Source organism: Doryrhamphus excisus, chromosome 22 (genome assembly GCF_030265055.1).
Source record: "Doryrhamphus excisus isolate RoL2022-K1 chromosome 22, RoL_Dexc_1.0, whole genome shotgun sequence".
Taxonomy (NCBI): Eukaryota; Metazoa; Chordata; class Actinopteri; order Syngnathiformes; family Syngnathidae; genus Doryrhamphus; species Doryrhamphus excisus.
Genome location: NC_080487.1, coordinates 14,285,117 through 14,306,961, shown reverse-complemented (window position 1 = coordinate 14,306,961; position 21,845 = coordinate 14,285,117). Strand labels below are relative to the sequence as shown.

Sequence of the window (21,845 nt, the reverse complement as noted above, 5' to 3'; positions counted from 1 at the left end):
CAACCTCGGTGCATACCAGTCGCACAAAACGCACATGCCCCCCCCCGCGTGTTTCCCTCCAAGCCTTGTTGGTTTGAGCGAGTGTGCTAACAGTGACCTATTGGAGGTAATGACGGGGCAGGCGAGAAGTACACTGACCCGAACAGATTCTGCTGCAGAAAATGTCAAGCATCACTCTTGGGTGTCCACACGCACACGCACGCACGCACGCACGCACGCACGCACGCACGCACGCACGCACGCACGCACGCACGCACGCACGCACGCACGCACGCACACAGGTGGCGAGTGAAGGCGCAAGGCAAACAGGCAGGGCTGACACGGAAACACAATTAGCCGACAACGCTAGGCGGACGGCGGACGGCAAATGGACGCACAGCCATGCAAAGCACCCGTGTCTGCATCAGCCGCAGTGAGTGTGTTTGTTTAGGAGGGACGCTGGGTTCCCCTGAGGAGACTCAGCTGTGCTCCGGGCATGAGCATCTCATCCTGTTACCATGGATCACTGCCCTGCACGGGGGAAGCAGCAATAGGAACGCTACGGAGGACGGGCCAGGCCGACGTGAGACCGACGCAGTGATCTGTGTCAACCTGGGAACAGGCAGAAGCACAAATACACACACAAGGCTTTTTTGGGTCAGTGCGCTCCGCAACATGATGAGCAGGACTGATGCCGGATGGACGTGCAATCGATGCTCGGTGCTGCGAAAGCAGGGCGAGGAGGGCTGGTCGTTTAGCATGACATCATTTCAAATACAATCCATGTATAAAGAAGTATTTCAAGAAGTATTAGGGCCACACTGAAGAGAAAAAATAAAGTTTGAAAAATAAACACATTTTGTAACATTGTAAGAAATGTAGTTATTCTTAGTTATAATATTAGAAAAAAAAATCATGAATTTGTTATTTTTGAGAATTATGTGGCAATTTTAGGATGAAAAAAAGTTCTTTTACTTTTTTACTACTAAGTTGTAATATTATCAAGAAAACTACATTTTTTTTAGAGAAGTACATTGTAATGTTAGGATTTTAAAAAGAGATTAAAAAGATTAAAACTGCAATATTATGAAGAAAAAGAATAAAGTTCCAATAGCAGGGATTTTTAAATTTAGTTTTATGAGAATGAAGTTGCAATTTTAGAATTAAAAAAGGTTATCTAGCTACATGGAAAAAAAGATGCAATATTAATAATATAAGAACATTTGTAATTTCATAACAATGAAATTGTAATTTTAAAGTCGTATTTTTTTTAAAGAATGACGTGACAATATTATGAGGCAAAAATATATGACAAGAATAAAACGAAGTCACTGTGGACCTATTACGCTTTACACATTAAAGGATAAAAGGAGAATGTATTTTTCCTTTCTGCTGCATACGCGTCAGCTCCCTCACCATACCGAGGCCTTTTATTTGACTGCTGAGTGGGCTATTTCACTGGCACCTCGCTGTTAAATACATTTTTCATCCCGGTTGAATATCAGATGTACTGTATAATTTATTGCTATGCATGCGGTGTGCATGGGGGGGCGGGGGGGGGGGGGGGGGCGTTGTGGTGGAGGTGAAGTGGCAGCCTGCTGAAATGTTCATTCAAGACAAGCTAGTCGAAAATTGGCTGGCGGACATTGGTGGGATAGATTGTGCACCGTGCGGCTAGTAGCGTTTCTATGGCAACTGCAGTCGTCCATTTCACCACCTCCTTGCCGTCACAGAGCATTTGTTTCGCTCGCCCTCTCTCTCTCTTTCTTTCTCCGTGGTCGTGACAGACATGCAGGCACAAACGCACGTGAGGGAATGAAATTTCATCTGGGATTTGCAGCAGCATGACATGCACACACGCACACACACACAGGCACACACACACACACAGGCACACACACACACACAGGCACACACACACACAGACACACACAGACACACAAAGAATGACGGTATTGGCAAAACCCCCTCACGCGCCTTGAAGAGTCAAAGGAATAAAGCCTCGGCAGGCAGGCGTCGACATCTTCAGCAGGTGCGGCAGCCATTTTTTTTTGTCATGAAGTGTCTTTCCATGCGAGCTCACATCTAATTTGAACCTCGGCTGTGTCTCAAATGGAATACTTCTGTCAGTACGCGCTCTCAGTCCCTGGCATTGAAGTGATGGTCGCAATATCCTACTTCCTTTTTATTTGGGAATTTCAAGCACTCGGCGTAGCTCTTCCGCTTTAGCACCGCCACAAAGATGGAGGGTGTGCAGCATTTGGATACTTACTCAAAATGCATACATTAGTTAGTGCACTTAAAGTTGGCGCTTAGAGAGTATAAATGAGTTGCCGATGAGAAATCCGCCAAAGGAGACAAAGCCCTACATTTGCTTCCCTTCTACCTCTCCTCGCTTCCATCTTTGCTAAAATGGCCGACCAGGAAATCAATGCTATAAAACACCCCCATCTCATTGGCAGAAAGAAATGTTGAACCAGAGATTGAGATAAGATGGGAAGGAGTGAGGAAGAGCGGAGACGTCCATAAAAGCACACACACTGAGGAGGAGGAGGGGGAGGAGGAGGAGGTAAGGAAGGAAGGACGGAAGGTTAGGTGACATGGAGGATCACTTACTGGCTGTACAGTTTATCCTGATACAGTCTGGAGGAAGAGCAGAGCAGAGGGTTAATGCTGCACACGTACACACCCTCCACGCCCTGGGGATGCTCACATCGACACACCCGTGCGCCCTGACAACACACCCGTGCGCCCTGACAACACACACAGCGCTGAGAAAGCACTCTCCCCCCCCCCGTGGTCACGCTGGGGGGAGCAAATCCAAAGTGGAGCAAAAAAGAATGTGACAGCTAGGAGAGGATTCTAGCATGTGGAGCGTGCTTTTTTTAACGCTGCGGGCCTGGCAGGACCACGGTCTGGTTGATGGGTGTCGGGGTCCGGGGGACACCGAACGCATCGCACCAATTCCCGTCGCCCGGCTGGAGCTGCTAAAAGTCTTGCAAGATTTGGTCGGATGACTCAAAGTGGCGGGTGTGTCGCGTGGCGTCAACCGCAGGAAACACGTGGCTGCAGACAACCAGAGACCCACACATGCGCCCCGTGTGTTGTGTTAGCGTGTTGTGTTAGCGTGTTGTGCCAAATGGTGGTGTGGTGTTTCCCAGGCTAAGCTGTGATGCTCTCCGCTAGAAAAGTGTTTGTCTTTTTTGCCAGTGAGAGTTGGGCCGAGTTTGGGGGTGCACAGGTCCACTGGGAGTGAGCAGAGTGCAGCTTGAGGCCTGACCCTCCGTCCCACACCAGGATACCGTTCACCTTCACTAGTCAACACCAATGGGACCTCCAAAGTCCCCTGTTGGGTGTCTGTCATATCACAGCATATCATAGCATATGTTGAACAACAGTGCAGTGCAAATGAATGACTACCTTTTTACCGAAAAACAAAAAGTCCTGTTATTATTAGTTAGGGTTTAAGATGTATTGTATATTCATTCATTCATTCATTCATTCATTCATTCATTCATTCATTCATTCATTCATTCATTCATTCAACAAAGGTCACGGGGTGCTGGAGCCTATCCCAGCTGTCTTCCACCCTGGACTGGTGGCCAGCCAATCCCAGGGCACATATAGACAAACAACCATTCACACTCACATTCATACCTATGGACAATTTGGAGTGGCCAATTAACCTAGCATGTTTTTGGAATGGGGGAGGAAAGCGGAGTACCCGGAGAAAAGCCACGCATGCAAACTCCACACAGAGATGGCCCAGGGTGGGAATCGAACTGGAGTCTCCTAGCTCTGAGGTCTGCGTGCTAACCACTTTATGACGGTGGTGAAATACATTTGCACTGCACTGATCTGAGGAAGTCCCCTGATTTCTATCATTTTTCACCATTGACAGGAAATGTGATGACGACCATAGAACAGGAATTAGGGCAATGCAGGAAGGTTGAACAGCAGTCTCTGTCTAGGCTGCTCAGTACAACGTAGCTAAGACGACAATAATAAGAAATGTGAAGTCACTTAGCGTAAAAGTGAATGGTAAATATGCAACATATTGTTTTTTAACTCCTGTTCGTTTGGACTTCCTGTTGCTTTAAATGGCGTGTTAATTGGCAGCCATGGTTCCACTGTGACGAGGGTCAATGACTAATTACCAATCGTAGAGAATCATAGAGCAGAATGACGTTCTAGTACGGACTTCCCCTGAAAGCTCACTGGGAATGGGAATGGGAATGGGGTGAGGGTGAGTGCGTGGGGGGCACCTAGGTTGACTGTGAGCCGTACTCGGCCCCCGTCCAGCTCCAGGCGGAGGGTGTCTGCCGAGTTGCGGGATGTGGTTGCCATGAGAACGCCGTAGGCCCGCTGGGAGCGGAAGCGCAGCGAGACGTCCTCCGCCTCCGTGTGCATGGCCATGGGCAGCTGCACCTTCATGAACTTGCTGCCGTCGTACGACAAGATGGTGGCGTCTGCAGGAGGACAGAGAGAGGAAGAGGACGAGGAAGGTGAGACGTCTTTCTTGGGTCCGACGTTGACTTAACCGTTGGAAAATAGCCGTGAGTGGACGTGAAGCGGAGCCGACGTTCCCGCCCCGGAGTTAGCACGCAAGGAGCTCAGGTGATCCCACGTGTGATGTGGTTTGCATCCAAATGAGCACATTCATCTCATCCTCTCCTCCGCTACCTGCTGGGGTTGGTCCTCACACGCTAAACTGTTTACCTCAGAGGACGCCCTTCTTTATTGGACGATTACAGACGCAGCTAAACACGCTCTTGATGTTGCTCTGTGTGTGTGTGTGTGCGTGTGTGTGTGTGTGTGTGTGCGTGTGTGTGTGTAGCACTCTCCCTTCATTCCTCTCGCCCTCCTACTTTGCTCCCCCTCCCTTTGCTCTTCCTGTTTCCGTGGGAGACGGCGAGCCAAGGCAAAAACAAGAGAACAGGAAGAGAAGGAGTTCCATGCATGCTAATGAGCTGAGCGAAGTGGGGGGGGGTAGAATAAGTGAGTGAATTTTGGTGTGAACAGAGGAGGGTTTAGCAGGGAAGGAGGGGTGGATGCTGCATGGCGGACGGAGTCGGAAGCTCTTGGTTAAAATGCAAATGAACCCTCAATGTGCGGGAAGGCAAAATGGCTGACTGCTGTTGTAGCAAGAGATAACACATTTTTACACAGCTGACTAAATATTCCTCACCAGCCGCACAACCTCGCTCACCAGCTCAAGAAAATGGTTGGCCAAAAGGAACGCAAGGGGGGGGGGGGGGGGGGCACTGCAGTGCATTATTCCAGCCTGTTTGTTCACACTGGGAATAATACAACGTCTAACGTTGGTTCTTCTTCTTCTTCTTATGGATTCATATCATTTCCATCTTTGATGGACATGCTGCATTCAAGAACACGACATGATGACATTTCTCATGACGTTACATTCAGGAGGATAGGAAGAAGCAGCTGATCTTTTATTCACACTTAAAACTTGGCGTTGTGGCATTGTGTTGTTTTAAAGTGTTTAAGTGTCTCCATATTCTCCTGGAGAGACAACTTGATAGACAATATGTGACAATGATTGACAGCTGACCAAGGAAAGAAAGAAGGGAAAAATGCCAAGCAAAATAAGAAGAATAATATTCATGGCGGCCTGGTGTTGCTTCATTTAGGAAGAGAGAGGCGACGGAACAAAGAGAAGGGGAGGATGATGATGATGATGATGGTGATGAAGGGAAGGGAGGAGTGTAAAAAAAAGGAGGGAGGGATAGAGGGAGGGATAGAGGGAGGGATAGAGGGAGAAAGAAACCGCAGGTAGAAAACATAAACACGGCCAATCACTCTCTCCATCTGCTTCTCCATCTGTGCTTCCTTTAATCCACTCAAGCACCAGTTAGTGACCCCTCGGTGCACACACACACACACACACGCACACACACACACACACACGCACACATGCACACACACACACACATGCACGCACACACACACGCACACGCACACGCGCACACACACAGGAAAGAGAAGCAATGCGTGTTTTGTCCAAAAAGCAACATTTCCATTGTTTGCGTGGCGACCAAGGCGCTAGCAAGATGTCTTCCCGTTGTCCGCGTGTTCCCTAGAGAGTCAAATTCCGAGCTTTTACCCGAATCTCCTCGCTCTGTCAAGATCCTGGGCGGCTGTCTCCCGCCGTTCCTCATCTTCTCACCTGCTGTCACACGTTGGTTCCGACCCGGCGGTTCCATCGCGCTCTGACATGTTGGCCGTTCGCTCGCACATCCATTCCTGACGGCCTTCCAGCAGCCCCCCCCCCCCCCCTGCCCCCACTCCCGTCCACCCTCGCTTTTCACCTCCACCGGCCCCAGTGCGTTCTCTCCTCCATCTTACGTTCTTCCAGACATATTATTTGTGTGGACAATCAAAGAAGAACCAAAACTAGCAAGGCTGTGCTAGCGTTGAGGTCTGATCCTCCATCGCCCACGGACGCCATTTTATTTGCCAGAAATCTTTTTTAACGCACACCAGAGCAGTAAAGGCATGGGTCTGAGATCCTCCTTAAAGTGGGGGTGTCCAAACACCCCTGGAAGGCACATCCGCACAAAGAGAGGGAGGGATGCAGGCGGCCATTTTCTGAACAAAACATCCGCCTGCTTTATTCTTGTCGGTGAGGTCACGGCGACACGTGATTGGTCAGCTTTAGCACGTGATGTCCTGTGGCACAGTGGACACCCACACTTTGGCAATTCAGCATTACGCCCTGGTAACCCCCCCCGCCCCCCCCGAAAATAGGCCATTTTTCACAACGGAAAAGACATTTCTTTCTCCATGAGTTGTTGGATTGTATAATTATGTGGTAATGTCGGAGAGTACGCGGGGGGGGGTGCACTCACCCCTCTCGCAGGAACGTCCCAGGTACCCGGTCCCTGAGCAGTCGCAGACGTAGCGGTTCCAGCCCTCCCTGCAGACGCCGTTGTGCTGGCAGGGGTTGGACAGGCACTGCTTGGGGGGCTCCCTGGAGCACGACGGCTTCACCCCCACCGCCCTCTGGGCCTCGGCCAGCCGCCGGATGTCTTTGCTCTGGCCGTCCACGAACAGGTCCCGGATGCAGCCCACGTAGCCGTAGTTCAACAGCGCCGTCCACACCTGAGGAAGAGCAAAGGTCACCAAAGGTCGTCCGTGCTAGGCGTTGGGACCACGCTGACATTTGCCACGTCTTTGAATCTCTCATTCAGAGCAGCAAAGAGGCACAAACGCCTGGTTCGCTTTAATTAGCTGGTACAAGAGGAAGCTGGTCCGCCTGCAACGCCATATCTCCTTCATTTGACTTCCTGTATGCCAGGCTGCCCAGACTGCCTCACGCCAAAAGGTCAATGTGGGGGCCATTTTGAATGTCTCATTCTCTAAAGAGGCTGTTCCACAAGTAGATATGGAAATAAGTTCCATCTAAAAAAGGCAGCGGGTCAGACGACAAAGACCATTATTATTATCATCATATGACAAGTGCAACATCAACGTACGAATGTTGGAGTGTCTGTGAATGCACCTCACAGAAAGAGGAAGCCTTGCTCAAGGATAGACCAAGAGATGTGCTATTCATCGCCTCCTTCATCGCCTCCATCGCCTCCTTCATCACCTCCTCATGGTATTCATTCATTCATCTTCCACCACTTCACCTTCACGGGGGTCGCAGGTAGGCTGGAGCCTATCCCAGCTGTCTTCCACCCTGGACTGGTGGCCAGCCAATCACAGGGCACATATAGACAAACAACCATTCACACTCACATTCATACCTATGGACAATTTGGAGTGGCTAATTAACCTAGCATGTTTTTGGAATGTGGGGGGGGGGGGGTGTAATTGTCCATCTTAGACTAAAAGATGGCCAGTTTGGAGTGGCCAATTAACCTAGCATGTTTTTGGAATGGGGGGTGGGACTAAAAGATGGCCAATTTGGAGTGGCCAATTGTTCCCAAAGAGGTGTGGCTTGTGGGATGCGTTTAAAAGTCATTCTTGAATGTTTTTTTTATGAAGGCTTTATTTTGGACAGCCTTGTTACGATGATTACAGTCAACTTTTGGAAAAGTAGTTGTCCTTCTTCAGAGTGTGGATATGAAGTGTTTTGAAAGAAACACGCACCTCTGTAGGGAAGATGAGTCCGGCCCGGTCCTCAGGAAGTCCACCGAGGTAAAGGGTCTCATCCAGGTCCAGGATCTCGCTGTCACCTGGCGCCGTGTATGCTGTCCGCACGCTGTTCACCGAGATGGTCCCTGAACACACCACCAATGACCATCATCATCATCATCATCATCATCACTGAGATGTTCATTGTCTTGCCGCCTTCCTTCGTTCCTCCTCCACATCACAAGTGATGCAAATGTGAACGTGGGGCCGCCTCATCAGCCAGTCATTAAGTCAGTCATTAAGTCAGTCATTAAGTCAGTCATTAAGTCAGTCATTAAGTCAGTCATTAAGTCAGGTGGTCCGTGCGCCGTCACGAGCGCTATGTCCAGCATTTGGTCACCATCATTAATAAAGCATGGCTTTATTTTCAGGCACCAACAAGTCATATGAGGGAATGATGGAGGGTGACCCAACAGAAACGTAAGTACTTATTCTTGGTGGAATAAACAATGCCAGTGCTTAGTGATGTCTCCAATCACCAGTACGTACTTATTCTTGGTGGAATAAACAATGTTACTGGTGGAATAAACAATGTTACTGGTGGAATAAACGATGCCAGTGCTTATTGATTTCTCTAATCACCAGTACGTACTTGTTACTGGTGGAATAAACGATGTTACTGGTGGAATAAACGATGTTACTGGTGGAATAAACGATGTTACTGGTGGAATAAATGATGCCAGTGCTTATTGATTTCTCTAATCACCAGTACATACTTGTTACTGGTGGAATAAACAATGTTACTGGTGGAATAAACGATGTTACTGGTGGAATAAACGATGCCAGTGCTTATTGATTTCTCTAATCACCAGTACATACTTGTTACTGGTGGAATAAACAATGTTACTGGTGGAATAAACGATGCCAGTGCTTATTGATTTCTCTAATCACCAGTACGTACTTGTTAAAGGTGGAATAAACAATGTTACTGGTGGAATAAACGATGCCAGTGCTTAGTGATGTCTCCAATCACCAGTGCGTACTTGTTACTGGTGGAATAAACAATGCCAGTGCTTATTGATTTCTCTAATCACCAGTACGTACTTGTTACTGGTGGAATAAACGATGTTACTGGTGGAATAAACGATGCCAGTGCTTATTGATTTCTCCAATCACCAGCACACGGAAAGTTGTATTCAATAACCACGTTTGTTTTCTTAGGACAGGCAGCAGGCAGACAGGATTACTGCCTTTCTGCAGGGAGCAGCAAAGCGGTCAAATTTAGCTCCACACCGCCGTGCCGACAACCCTGTCCAAAACATGACGCTACCTTTTCTTCAACCTTCGCCTAATTGGACCGCCCTTTCTTCTTCATAGCAGGCACAATGTAAATAATGATCCTAGGCGGTAATTGTTATCAGGAGGTGATATCGTTTAGGCTTTTTCTTTGTAGCATTCCCATTATTTGGCTTGGGATTGGCATTGGATATCTCCGACGACCGGGAATCCAACCTGTGCCATCTGAAGTGAATGAGCACCATGGACGCCACAACCACCAGAGCTGATTAAGATGATACGAGTACTTCACTAACATATATTTGCCTAATATTACTGCGACCCCTACCTGAGCGTCCGTCCCTCTGGAAGTCCACGTGGTACCATTCTCCATCATTGACCTTCTTGTCGATGGCCTTGGTCTTGGTGGTCCCTGAGCCCATGTCCAGCAGCAGGTATAGGTGGCCGTCCAGCATCTCAATGGCAAAGAAATCCACCTGCAAAGGAGGAAAACAACAATACCATGAATTGTTGTTGGCTATATACCTAGCTTTGTAGTTAGGGCCTTTTTACAACCTTCTAAGTATGCTTTTTAACATTATTAGAGCCTCTAGACATGGAATAACACCCCTATAGTCCTGGCAACACCCCTAACACACCCCTAACCCCTGACCTTTGGCTTCTTCCATTTGTTACGCTTTCTACACGTTTATATAGTAGTACTACTTGGGACTCAACAAGATGCTGGTTTGCACGTCTTGTTGATCCCAATGACAGCATTGTAAGCTAACTCATATTAACTTCTTTTCTCGTGTTATTTTGCACAGGAAATGGAAAGAAAGTTTCACAAGAGGATTGTGGGCAAGATCCCCCCAAAAGTGGAAGTCTGTCAGCAGTCTGTACCTTGACGGTGGGCGGCGTGCGGGGGTCCTTGCGCTGCATCTGCCTGGGCTTCCCGTGGCTGAACAGCATCAGGCCGTTGGGCTCGGTGGTCCTGAAGTCGAAGGAGATGGACCCGGCCTTCTTCGCCGTCCACTTGCTGAGCGCCACGAAAGACTCCGGCGTGTCAAAGGTCACGGGATCCAGCGTGGCAACACTCTCGCACTTGAAAGACACCACGCCGCTAACCTGGGGGGGGGGGGGGGGGATGGGGGCTTATGCATCAAGGATTCCAGCCTCTTTCTTCCCCTTTCAAAATATAATTCCATTTCCTGAGTGGATGCCTTCTTGAAGGCTCTTGTAGTAGTAAGTAACACCGCCACCAAAAGATATGTGCATTAATTGTGGAAGAGGATAAGACTGGATAAAGGCTGCCTACCTTCATCTTGGGGTCTCCCTGTTTAGCAAGTCTGGACAGCTCCAGCCGCACATCATTATTCTTGTACACCACCTTGGGGGGAGGAGATTTAGGGAGGAGAGGAATGGATGAAACATGAAGTCACCTTGGAATAACAAAAGAGAAAGACTTCCATTGGGAATAAAGTCTTGGAGTCTTTTCAAAACGTTCATGCTGCGTCACATCATTGAACTTTGGGGACTTTTCTTTATCCGTCTGCGTCCGTTCAGTGGCGCTGGTACGAGTCTCCAATGACGGAAGGAACAAGACACCCGGTAGAGTGGAAGCCAAGGAAGCCTTCCTCTTCCATCCCAGCATTCTGACATTCCAGACTATTTGGCTGGATAACTCCCGTTTGTCCCGCATGCCTTTTCATTCTGGCTCTCTGGCTGAGCGGAGACGAGGAGCTTGTGCCGAGCATTCTGATGTGGCGAGCGTGGAGCAAACACAAGCTAGGCTTTATTAGCCGCCGCTTCTTCAGACTCGCTGCCGCCAAAACGGCAAAATGGCCTCTGCCCTCTCCTTTACGTTATGTCTCCGCACGTGTTGGGAGGGTTTTACAGAGCGTCTGTACATGATTCGGGCATATGTCTTCATTTTCTCACACGGATGATCATATAATGGTCCAATTAAATATGCAAATGAGCCAGCGGAGGCTCTGCTTCGACAGCGGTCGCCTCGTCTAAACGCCATCAGTCTTCATGGAGCAACACAGAGCTCATTCACGGCTGCCGATGCAGATGAGCTATCTGTATCTCTGTCATCTACTTGGGGTTGGATTTGGTCATGAAGGAAGTGCCTTGCTTTGTCATGGAAGGTGTTCAAGCGCCACAGTATGTTTATCGTGTATCTATGTAGGTCAGCGTTTATATGGGCGTGCGTCACACGAGTTGTTCATCGGGTGGAGCGTCTCTGTGGCGTAGCTAATTAGCATGTTGTGCTTAGCGCTGTAGCTAGTCCCTCAACGACACTCATCAGTGATTCTCTCTGATGCTGGCGAGGGCACACGCGTTTGGGACTCAGACAAAATGCCAATTGGAAGCATCGCAGTTTGTGTGCGGAATTTAAAAAAAAAGGTATTGTTGGTAAAATTGTTGGGTGCTTTAGACAATATCGTACATTCTTATGTAATGGCTTAGACGCAAAGGTGGCCAGAACATCAGATACCTTCTTACAGTAATAATATCAAATCACTTTGTTCATTGTAATTGAAGAACGTCAAATGCAGAGAAACGGCAAGAAGCAACGGAGGAGACGAGATGGAAGTCATCTGAATGTGAGGAGAAACTCCTGGGAAAGTTAAAAGGCTGCACACCAAGGCTAACCGTGTAAGATGGTCCATCCTACAGCACAAAAAACCTTTGGCAACCAACCCACTTCCTGTTTGTGTTTGGTCATCTAAGATCGAAGTGATTGGCGCCAGTTGCTTTGGTCACCCAGATACTAGTACTACTAGTACTACTATTGCTATACAAGTAATACTTGCTCCATCCTCACAATGTTTTGACATGAACGTTGCTTATTATTTTTTCAATTTCATGGCGGTGAACAAGATGCGGCCCCGCATGAGAGACGCAAGTTAAAGAGATTTGGGAGAGGATGCGGACTCTGGCGTGCGTGACCGAATCAGCCAGCAGAACAGGACAAACATTTGTTTGGTGATATCTCCGTAAAGTCCCACAGTCGCCCGCCACACCTCTTTCAAACAGCCCATGAAGTTGTTGCTGACTGGGGACCCCGGGAGGTCGGCCGTGCTGGGGCTCCCTCCCACGTAGAAGAAGTCGTCGGAGCCCAGCATGGTGTAATCCTCCTGGGTGTAGCCCGTGGTGGTCAGGATGCCGTCCACGGAGATGGTCACCTACACAACAAAGCACAGGGAAAGGACACGCTATATACTCACACCAAAGGTGGCGCTAGGCTCTAGCTGGGCAGACCGGCCAAATTAGCCCCCGTTACTCTGGCAACCAACGTGTGTGATGCGCCGTCGTGAGGATTGGCTCCGATTGGGAAGTACAAGTGTATGTGGGACGTAACTGACGCTTCCAACCCAAAAGACCAGGGTGTCAGAAGCTGAAAGACCCGCTTTGGTGTCACAGGTGGGACTGTTAGCAGGGACGTCCCAAATGGGGTCAGTGGTGGGATGATGGACCCATTCACCAGGAGGAAGTGTCAGGCAGCCATGTTGTTCCATGACGTCCCTAATATCCCAAAGTAGCCCCCCTCCCCAGTCGAGTATAAATATTCCCTCAGTGGGAGTCAAACCTCCACCCGTGTGAGCATGCATGAGCTGTGTGATTATTGATCTGGGCATACTTTGTGTGGAAGGAGAACCCGCTTAGCACCATACCAACGTTCATGTCCATGACAAGGTTATTTTTGTGGAGTTCAATTCCTGCTAAACGGACACAGTCAATAAAAAGCAGTTATGTGTCATGTGAAGGTTAGCCTCATCCTCATCCTCATCCTCATCCTCATCCTCCACCTTTGCCTTGAAGCTGTTGGTCCTCAGCGACCAAATGTCATTGAGTCCCTAAGACCAGGTTTGCTTTAACGGTCTGCCTACACCAACAACCAAGCAGCCCACTCAGCCGCCTGGACGCCTCTAGTTTGGAACCGCTACCAAATCCTGCCTCTAGTTTGGAACTGCTACCAAATCCTGCCTCTAGTTTGGAACTGCTACCAAATCCTGCCTCTAGTTTGGAACTGCTACCAAATCCTGCCTCTAGTTTGGAACTGCTACCAAATCCTGCCTCTAGTTTGGAACTGCTACCAAATCCTGCCTCTAGTTTGGAACTGCTACCAAATCCTGCCTCTAGTTTGGAACTGCTACCAAATCCTGCCTCTAGTTTGGAACTGCTACCAAATCCTGCCTCTAGTTTGGAACTGCTACCAAATCCTGCCTCTAGTTTGGAACTGCTACCAAATCCTGCCTCTAGTTTGGAACTGCTACCAAATCCTGCCTCTAGTTTGGAACTGCTACCAAATCCTGCCTCTAGTTTGGAACCGCTACCAAATCCTGCCTCTAGTTTGGAACTGCTACCAAATCCCGCCTCTAGTTTGGAACTGCTACCAAATCCTGCCTCTAGTTTGGAACTGCTACCAAATCCTGCCTCTAGTTTGGAACTGGTACCAAATCCTGCCTCTAGTTTGGAACTGCTACCAAATCCTGCCTCTAGTTTGGACCTGCTACCAAATCCTGCCTCTAGTTTGGAACCGCTACCAAATCCTGCCTCTAGTTTGGAACTGCTACCAAATCCTGCCTCTAGTTTGGAACTGCTACCAAATCCTGCCTCTAGTTTGGAACTGCTACCAAATCCTGCCTCTAGTTTGGAACTGCTACCAAATCCTGCCTCTAGTTTGGAACTGCTACCAAATCCCGCCTCTAGTTTGGAACTGCTACCAAATCCTGCCTCTAGTTTGGAACTGCTACCAAATCCTGCCTCTAGTTTGGACCTGCTACCAAATCCTGCCTCTAGTTTGGACCTGCTACCAAATCCTGCCTCTAGTTTGGAACCGCTACCAAATCCTGCCTCTAGTTTGGAACTGCTACCAAATCCTGCCTCTAGTTGGTCTTCCATGTTCCACGGACGTCTTGGTGCTATTTCTTTGTTAGTACAAGTGTTAGGTTAGCAAGGTTAGCGAGGTTAGGGTGTTGTTAGTAGCCATGATGTTGGTAGGGTATTGTTAGTAGCCATGATGTTGGTAGGGTGTTGTTAGTAGCCATGATGTTGGTAGGGTGTTGTTAGTAGCCATGATGTTGGTAGGGTGTTGTTAGTAGCCATGATGTTGGTAGGGTGTTGTTAGTAGCCATGATGTTGGTAGGGTATTGTTAGTAGCCATGATGTCGGTAGTGTGTTGTTAGTCGCCATGATGTTGGTAGGGTGTTGTTAGTAGCCATGACGTCGGTAGTGTGTTGTTAGTAGCCATGATGTTGGTAGGGTGTTGTTAGTAGCCATGATGTTGGTAGTGTGTTGTTAGTAGCCATGATGTTGGTAGTGTGTTGTTAGTAGCCATGATGTTGGTAGGGTGTTGTTAGTAGCCATGATGTTGGTAGTGTGTTGTTAGTAGCCATGATGTTGGTAGGGTGTTGTTAGTAGCCATGATGTCGGTAGTGTGTTGTTAGTCGCCATGACGTCGGTAGTGTGTTGTTAGTTGCCATGACGTCGGTAGTGTGTTGTTAGTCGCCATGACGTCGGTAGTGTGTTGTTAGTAGCCATGACGTCGGTAGTGTGTTAGTCGCCATGACGTCGGTAGTGTGTTGTTAGTCGCCATGACGTCGGTAGTGGGTTTGCCATCTGAGTGGAGGGGACTTGGTTAGCTCAGCAGGTCCCGATGACGAATACACACTTATTAATGCACAAACACACACACACAAACACACACACACACACACGCCTGTTAGATGGTAGATTGTACACATGCGACCATGCAGCAGGTGTCATTCTGCATGCAAACAGCGGCGATGATGGCAACCATGCAGTGACAGCTTGGAGGACCCCAAAACTAAAAAGAAAGGAGGGGGGTGTGCGTCACGCCATGCAAAGAGGGAGGCGGGCCGCTGGCGTGCAGGTGAGGGATGAGCCAATCAGAGTAATGGAGTGACAGAAGAACGAGGGAGGAGAAAAGGGGGAGAGTTTTAAAGTCAAAAGTGGCTGGCAAGGAAGGGGGGAAGGGAGGGAGCGAGGAAGGAAGGAGGGAAGGAAGGAAGGGACCGAGGGGGATGGGGTCTTTTTTCTGTATAAAAAAATTACCAACCGCACTGTCCTTCTATTGATTTAGTTTTTGAAAAAGAAATCGACACGGGGCCAAAGCCAAACTAAGAAACAATTAGAATGATATCTAGCGAACAATGGAGTTTGTTTACCATAGCGTGTCCAATGCCTGAGTGCTTTGTAGGAGAGGGGGGGAGAAAGGAAAGCAAACAAAAGCGTGAACTTGAGGAAGGAATTGAAAAAGAAAAGAAAACGGCTGGAAGGCCTCAGGTGAGGTTGGTTGGTTGGTTGGAGTGTTTTCGCTAGGAGAAGGGCAAAGGTTAGGTTAGTAGTATGAATCATTCCATGGATGGTGGTTAGTTCACTGGCAGGTTAGTAGTTAGTAACGTTAGTAGTCATGTTAGTACGCACACACAGGCAACCGCCGGCGTCTCGTGTTGTCCCGCCCACTCTGGCCTCATTCACACGCTCGGATACTCACCCGGAGCTGAGAGGCGCGTCCATGCGGAGCTTAAAGCCCCTGGAAGCTAAGACATTGGTGGTCGCACCGGCACAGCCACGCTGCAGATGGACACCCGGACGGGCGTTCTTATGGTTCTTCTAGTTCTTCTCGTCCAATCATGACACTAAGGACTAATGTGGCCGCTTGGGGCCTTTTGGTCTTGGCCACCGCAGCAGTCGCTGTGGTGCTCCGGTCACATGATCCACGCTGCAGCTAGGCTTAGCAGACATATTTCTCACTTTTGATTCCACCGACGGCTCCGAGGCGACAAACGTTAAAAAAATGCTATAAAAATATCATATAACTGCTTGTTTCCTCAACCCAGGAGGTTGGACGTCTAGTACTCCATTTTTTTTTAAAATATGTTTTGTTTAAACTAAAATATACACAATCCTTTTTTTCATATACATCAAAATAAATCTATGTACATTGAAATTAGGGATGTATTTATTATTGTAACACTATATATTGAAAATACTGAATTAACAAATAATTCATTAATAACTGATTGCTGTTTCAGGGTTGAACGTGACTTATTATTAGTAAAAACAAAAAAGCACATTAAATCAAGTTGTACTTATTATTGGTGTCAATTTAGCATCGTTTGGCATGGAAATCAACCAAAACGCCAAGAAGTAGTATTCTGGTATGTAGTATGTGATCCTATACTATACCACAGGATATAATATCCTTATTATAATTATATAATATCCTAGCCTTAGGGTATAATATCTACATTGTTGTAATAATGTTAAAAACTCGATTTCGATGATCATAACTACAAAAATATCCCATTTATTAATCCTACTTTGGAAATCCACTTATCGCGAAGACTAGGTATTTTTTTTTGGGGGGGGGGGGGGTAAATTTTCTTACAGATGGATCAAATGAAAATTTGTGAGCATAGAAGAAAGTCAACCAGGAAGTTAGTCAGCGCACGCCATTTAGCTGCCGCGCTTCTACGGGAAGCCACGAGCAGGCGCCAGATGTTAGCGCCCACGGCGGTGGGACGGTGGGGCGGTGGGGCGGTGGGAATAGGAAGGTTACGTCTGGTAAATGTTGGTTAGTGATGTTATCCGGTTACGCAGCAGGCGGTTACCTGTCTCAGGTTGCGGGTGACCTTGACGTCGTGCCAGGCGTTGTCGTTGAACTTGCCGTTGACGGGCTCCACCAGGGCCTCGAAGGCCCCGGAGCCGAGATTGATGACCAGCGACACGGCTCCGTTCTTGAGCGCCAGGTTGACGTAGTCGGCCGACTTGCCCGTGTGCAGCATGAGGCCATTCCGCTGCAGCGTCTTGAAGGACAGCGTGATCTCGTCGCTGCTGGACTGGATGGGGTTGGGGGACAGGTCGTAGCAGAAGTACTCGGAGCCCTTGAAGGTGGCCACGTACTCCTCGCGCGCTGGCACCACAAACAGGAGGAAGCACAAGTAAGTGTGGGGGCCGAGTATAATCACAGTGATTAGTACAATTTCTAGCTTGCGTCACGTTCCTCCCACGCCATTCCTTACAATATGCTCCGAGATGACAAAATGGTGGGCGTTGATCAAAACCAGCCCAGGAAAACAAAGCTCCGCTGGGCCCGGTAGAGCGTGACGCCGATGTGCGCTCCTCAATGTTGTTTCAAATGCGCACGGTGGCTTAGTGTCTAGCAAAGCCGCACTGAAGTCGGCGCTGCAAACCACGGGCGCCGCTGCGCTAATTGTACGGCGTAGCGGCGTGTAAACATACTTTGATCACTGCTGTGGCTTGCAGATGAAACAGAACGGAGACGGTGGCGAGTCTACGGCGTTCCAAACTCGTTACGAGACCTGCCATTCTCCTGCTTTGGAGACAACAGCTGTGCTGGCAGCGCGCTGATGCCGGGCGCTCTTGTTTGACAACAGGCCTCATTATGGGACGTCATCAAACGCTCGCTCACGCTCTGATCAAGATAGAGCAGCGGGAACGGGAGCGGGAACGGGAACGGGAGCGGGAACGGGAGCGGGAACGGGAGCGGCGGTTTAGGATTCAGCCTGGAAGTCCGGCAGCCAATAGCCGCGTACCTAGCACCAACATTAGCGACCCCCAAGGACATTAGACCAAGGTTTGGCCATCCATCATCCTTAAGCTCTCAGCTCTTATCTGGCGGCGCACACACGCCAGCGGAGGAGCGAACAGGAAGTCCTACACACAAACACGCCACGCGTGAAAACTGATTGCAGTATGGAGCTAGCATACACGAGCCAGAGCGACATTTTCCTCCCCGCGCAACTCGTTGGCCTCTTTTCCTCAGCTCAGGAGCCTCTGGCACAGCCACCATCTTGTAGCTTGCAATAATGAGGGGGGGGGGGGGTGAGGGGGGGCTGTGTGAGGAGCAAGGCAGGAAGAGGACCGACACGTAATGAATGGAGTGAAGTGTAATGGGTTATTAAAGTAGTGGGGAGAGTCCGTGAAGAGCACCCAAAATGGAATCGGCTGCACTTGAGTGACTATAACGGACGGGGGGGTGGGGGGGGGGGGGAGAATATGTCACAATTCAAAGAGCAATTATGGAAAATTGTCTTCTTCCACGAGAAGACGAAAAAAAAGTGTGAATAGATGAGAAGCAAACATGGCTGCCGTTCCTTCCTTCCAACATGTGTGTGTTGGGGGGGGGGGGGGGGGGGGGAGGGGACTCATGCATGACACAAAACGTCAAGCGGACAAGTGGCGTGGTATTTTATGAGCATGTGAAATGCAAAGGGGGGGCGGGTGTCCCGGTCTGTGTAAATATGACTGTATTGCTGTCAGAAAAGCTATTAGCTTAGCTATCACCAAGCTATTAGCTTAGCTATCACCAAGCTATTAGCTTAGCTATCACCAAGCTATTAGCTTAGCTATCACCAAGCTATCAAGCACCAAGCACAGATGTGGTTAGGGTTTGGTGTGGTTAGGGTTTGGTGTGGTTAGGGTTTGGTGTGGCTAGGGTTTGGTGTGGCTAGGGTTTGGTGTGGCTAGGGTTTGGTGTGGCTAGGGTTTGGTGTGGCTAGGGTTTGGTGTGGCTAGGGTTTGGTGTGGCTAGGGTTTGGTGTGGCTAGGGTTTGGTGGAGCTTTAGAGCACACGCGAGAACATAAAGCCCCCGAGGAGCCGTGACCCGTGAAGGCTCCCTCCCTCACCGCGGACAGACGGAGTGAAAGGCGTTTGTCCACAACTCGTCTTCATCGACCAACTCATGACCGTCTTCTATTAGCCGAGCCAAGGGAAAAATTGCTCCATGTAAGCCTAACAACAGAAGCATAAGGACTGTCTCAAACTCATGGTCCGGGGGCCATGTGTGGCTCGCTGTTAGTAAGTCAAAGTTAAAAACATAGTAATGTGTAACGAATGTCCCATGTTACCACGCGTATAGGTAGTACCGTAGGCGGCCTACTACATAGTATGTGTACTTGTCTTTCCATTAGCGGGTGGCGCTAACATAGCGGTGTGGAAATGATGCTACGCTTTGCCATGATAACACAAAGCTGAGATGCTTTTTTCTTCCAGCTCTTGGCACACCTGAAGCACCCAGCCGCATGTTTGGAGCGGATCAGCTCAGATTAATTCCGTGAGTCAGTATTAGCTCCGCGTAAACACACATACACGCTAGTACACACACAAGTACACACGAGTACACACAAAACACATGTCACACACTTCATCTGTCATCCCAGAAAGGAGGAGGATGACCTGAAAAGGACTTGGGAAGCAAGGAAGTGGAATTAGAGGAATGATCCTGGTTTTCATCCACCTGCTTGGTTGGATGTGTTCCTGGGAATCGTACTGCGCTCACCAGGAAAACAAATGGAATGAAATGAAGGCTTTATTTTTGCACATCATTTAAAGGTGCCTCTGACGACTGAGGACTTGGACTTTCCCCGTCTGGGGGTTCTTGGATCCATCCAGTTTTCCAGCTGAGTGATCGGCAGTAGCTTATTAGCGTATCAGCTTTTGTGGCCATTCATTCAAACACTGGCCTTGTTTGGCGTGGGAGAAATTTCAAGTCAGTCCAACCTCCGTGGTCTGCTTGCAATGTGATGTGCCGTGCTCCCATCTCTGATTTCCATGGAACGTGGGCGTTCCCGGGTATGCAGCGAACGCCATTGCGGACGCGTGGGTTTGCTTTGGTTTGCTCCTCGGAGGGGGAGCGCCAAGCAGGAGGCCAGGTTGAGGGAGAAGAGGGTGATTGGGTGAAGCGCACATTATCACGGACAGCTGTACTGAATCAAAATGGCGGATGGAGGTTGGGCCCCATCAAGGGGAGCGTACATTATACAGCCCCCAATGGGGGGGGGGGGGGGGGGGGGGGGTGCGTGTGTTTAGTAACAAGTGAGACCCGCCATGATGAGCAAACAAAATGGAAGAGAAGGAAGCGTTGGATGGATGGATAGAAAGGAGTGGCACAGGAGGGGGTTGGGGTGGGGGGAGGGGGGGGGGGGGGTTGGGGTGGGGTGGGGTGGGGGGTGTAGGGCTGAAAAATGCTGCTCCATCTAAATCCGAGAGTTGCAAGCTTCAATCATGGCAGCCCTGTCATTTTGGAGATAGCACACTGCAATTCCCCCGCACCTCCTTTTTAGCCCACGATGCATTTCTGCTATCAGCCACCACCCGGCATTTCCACACAAACACCCCCCCCCCACACACACACACAGATGTCCCTTATTTAATAACCGGCAGGTGGATTAACTATGCACTCAACTAGTGCAAAAAGATATATGGCTAGCACTGTGGCTGATGTAAATGTATGCTAACATACGATGTATGCTAACATACGATGTATGCTAACATACGATGTATGCTAACATACGATGTATGCTAACATACGATGTATGCTAACATACGATGTATGCTAACATACGATGTATGCTAACATATGATGTATGCTAACATACGATGTATGCTAACATACGATGTATGCTAACATATGCATAGTCTGGCCATTCAGTTCAAGCGTCCAAATCAATGCTGTCAAAACTCACTAACGGGAAGAAGTGTGGCCGCCATCTTCCGAGCGCTGACACAGAGCATCTGCTACGGAGAAGGAGCGGGCTATCACGTTGCAAACAAGCCGCGTGAGCGGGAGGATATTACTGTCGGGACACCAGTGACAGATTGGCCGGCGCCATGTTGGTCTCTTATTGCTTTGTTTTTCAACTCTAGTCTTTCACACACTAAATCTGACATAAAAAACACTTTGGATGTTCTGGTTATTTACGTGCTTCCAGGTCCAACATATTGAATTTCTTCAGATTTCAGATTTCAGTTCCTGGGCCAAACTATCACCATCATAAAACCTTCTGCAACAGGACACACATCAAAATATACGAAACTGTGCTGAGACCAGCCATGATGTTTGCTCTAGAGACAGGAAGCACAACTGGAGGAAGCAGAGATGAGGATGCTGAGGTTCTCATTGGGAGTGACCAGGATGGATAGGATCAGGAAGGAGTACATCAGAGGGACATTCCATGTTAGAGGCCTTGGAGATAAAGTCCTTTAGGCCAGACTGAGATGGTTGGGACATGTCCAGAGGAGAGACGGTCAATAGACCAAAGAAGAGCTGGATGGATGTAGAAGACAGGGTTGGATGGAGGAGATCGATTGGCTGTGAGGACCCCCGAAGGGAAAAGCCCAAAGAGAAAGAAGAAGATAAGGCCTTGTCAGCCAATCTGAAATGGAAGCCGTCCTCACGGGTACATGGACCCGGAGCCAAAGCTGTGTCTCCTACGGTCTAAGTGTAGCGCCCAGGGTGACAAACCTCCAAGAGTCCTAGCAGATTCCTTTCCAGCAAAGCAACATGATGACAAAGCAAAATGAGACGTCACTAAAACAACAGGATTCCATTTGGTTCCAGAGAAACGGGATCAGTTTTCTTTAGCTTAAAATGAGCCCGTTGTGTTCAGTCATTGTTTGTACAGTAGCCAGCGGTTCTCAGTTACTTCCT

General features: G+C 48.9%; 1 protein-coding gene and 1 long non-coding RNA gene across 16 annotated transcripts in view; one reads left to right on the top strand and one right to left on the bottom strand.

The window, feature by feature from the left end:
• nrxn1a (neurexin 1a) overlaps positions 1–21,845 on the bottom strand; it is a 56,599-nt gene that overhangs the window by 16,007 nt on the left and 18,747 nt on the right. For 7 of the 15 annotated variants that reach the window (XM_058062458.1, XM_058062468.1, XM_058062461.1 and 4 more), the window contains 10 exons: positions 17,004–17,305; positions 15,555–15,578; positions 12,387–12,548; positions 10,673–10,744; positions 10,258–10,482; positions 9,704–9,851; positions 8,095–8,225; positions 6,849–7,101; positions 4,245–4,448; positions 2,596–2,622 (listed from right to left, as the gene is read on the bottom strand). In XM_058062458.1, the coding sequence (XP_057918441.1) occupies positions 2,596–2,622; positions 4,245–4,448; positions 6,849–7,101; positions 8,095–8,225; positions 9,704–9,851; positions 10,258–10,482; positions 10,673–10,744; positions 12,387–12,548; positions 15,555–15,578; positions 17,004–17,305 (1,548 nt within the window). The remainder of the gene's footprint in view (positions 1–2,595; positions 2,623–4,244; positions 4,449–6,848; positions 7,102–8,094; positions 8,226–9,703; positions 9,852–10,257; positions 10,483–10,672; positions 10,745–12,386; positions 12,549–15,554; positions 15,579–17,003; positions 17,306–21,845) is intronic. The other 8 variants (XM_058062462.1, XM_058062467.1, XM_058062471.1 and 5 more) reach the window with 3 other exon arrangements.
• LOC131109927 (uncharacterized) lies at positions 4,255–9,804 on the top strand. The gene is made up of 3 exons (XR_009120802.1): positions 4,255–4,484; positions 8,511–8,559; positions 9,301–9,804. It is a non-coding gene; the product is annotated as an uncharacterized LOC131109927 (long non-coding RNA).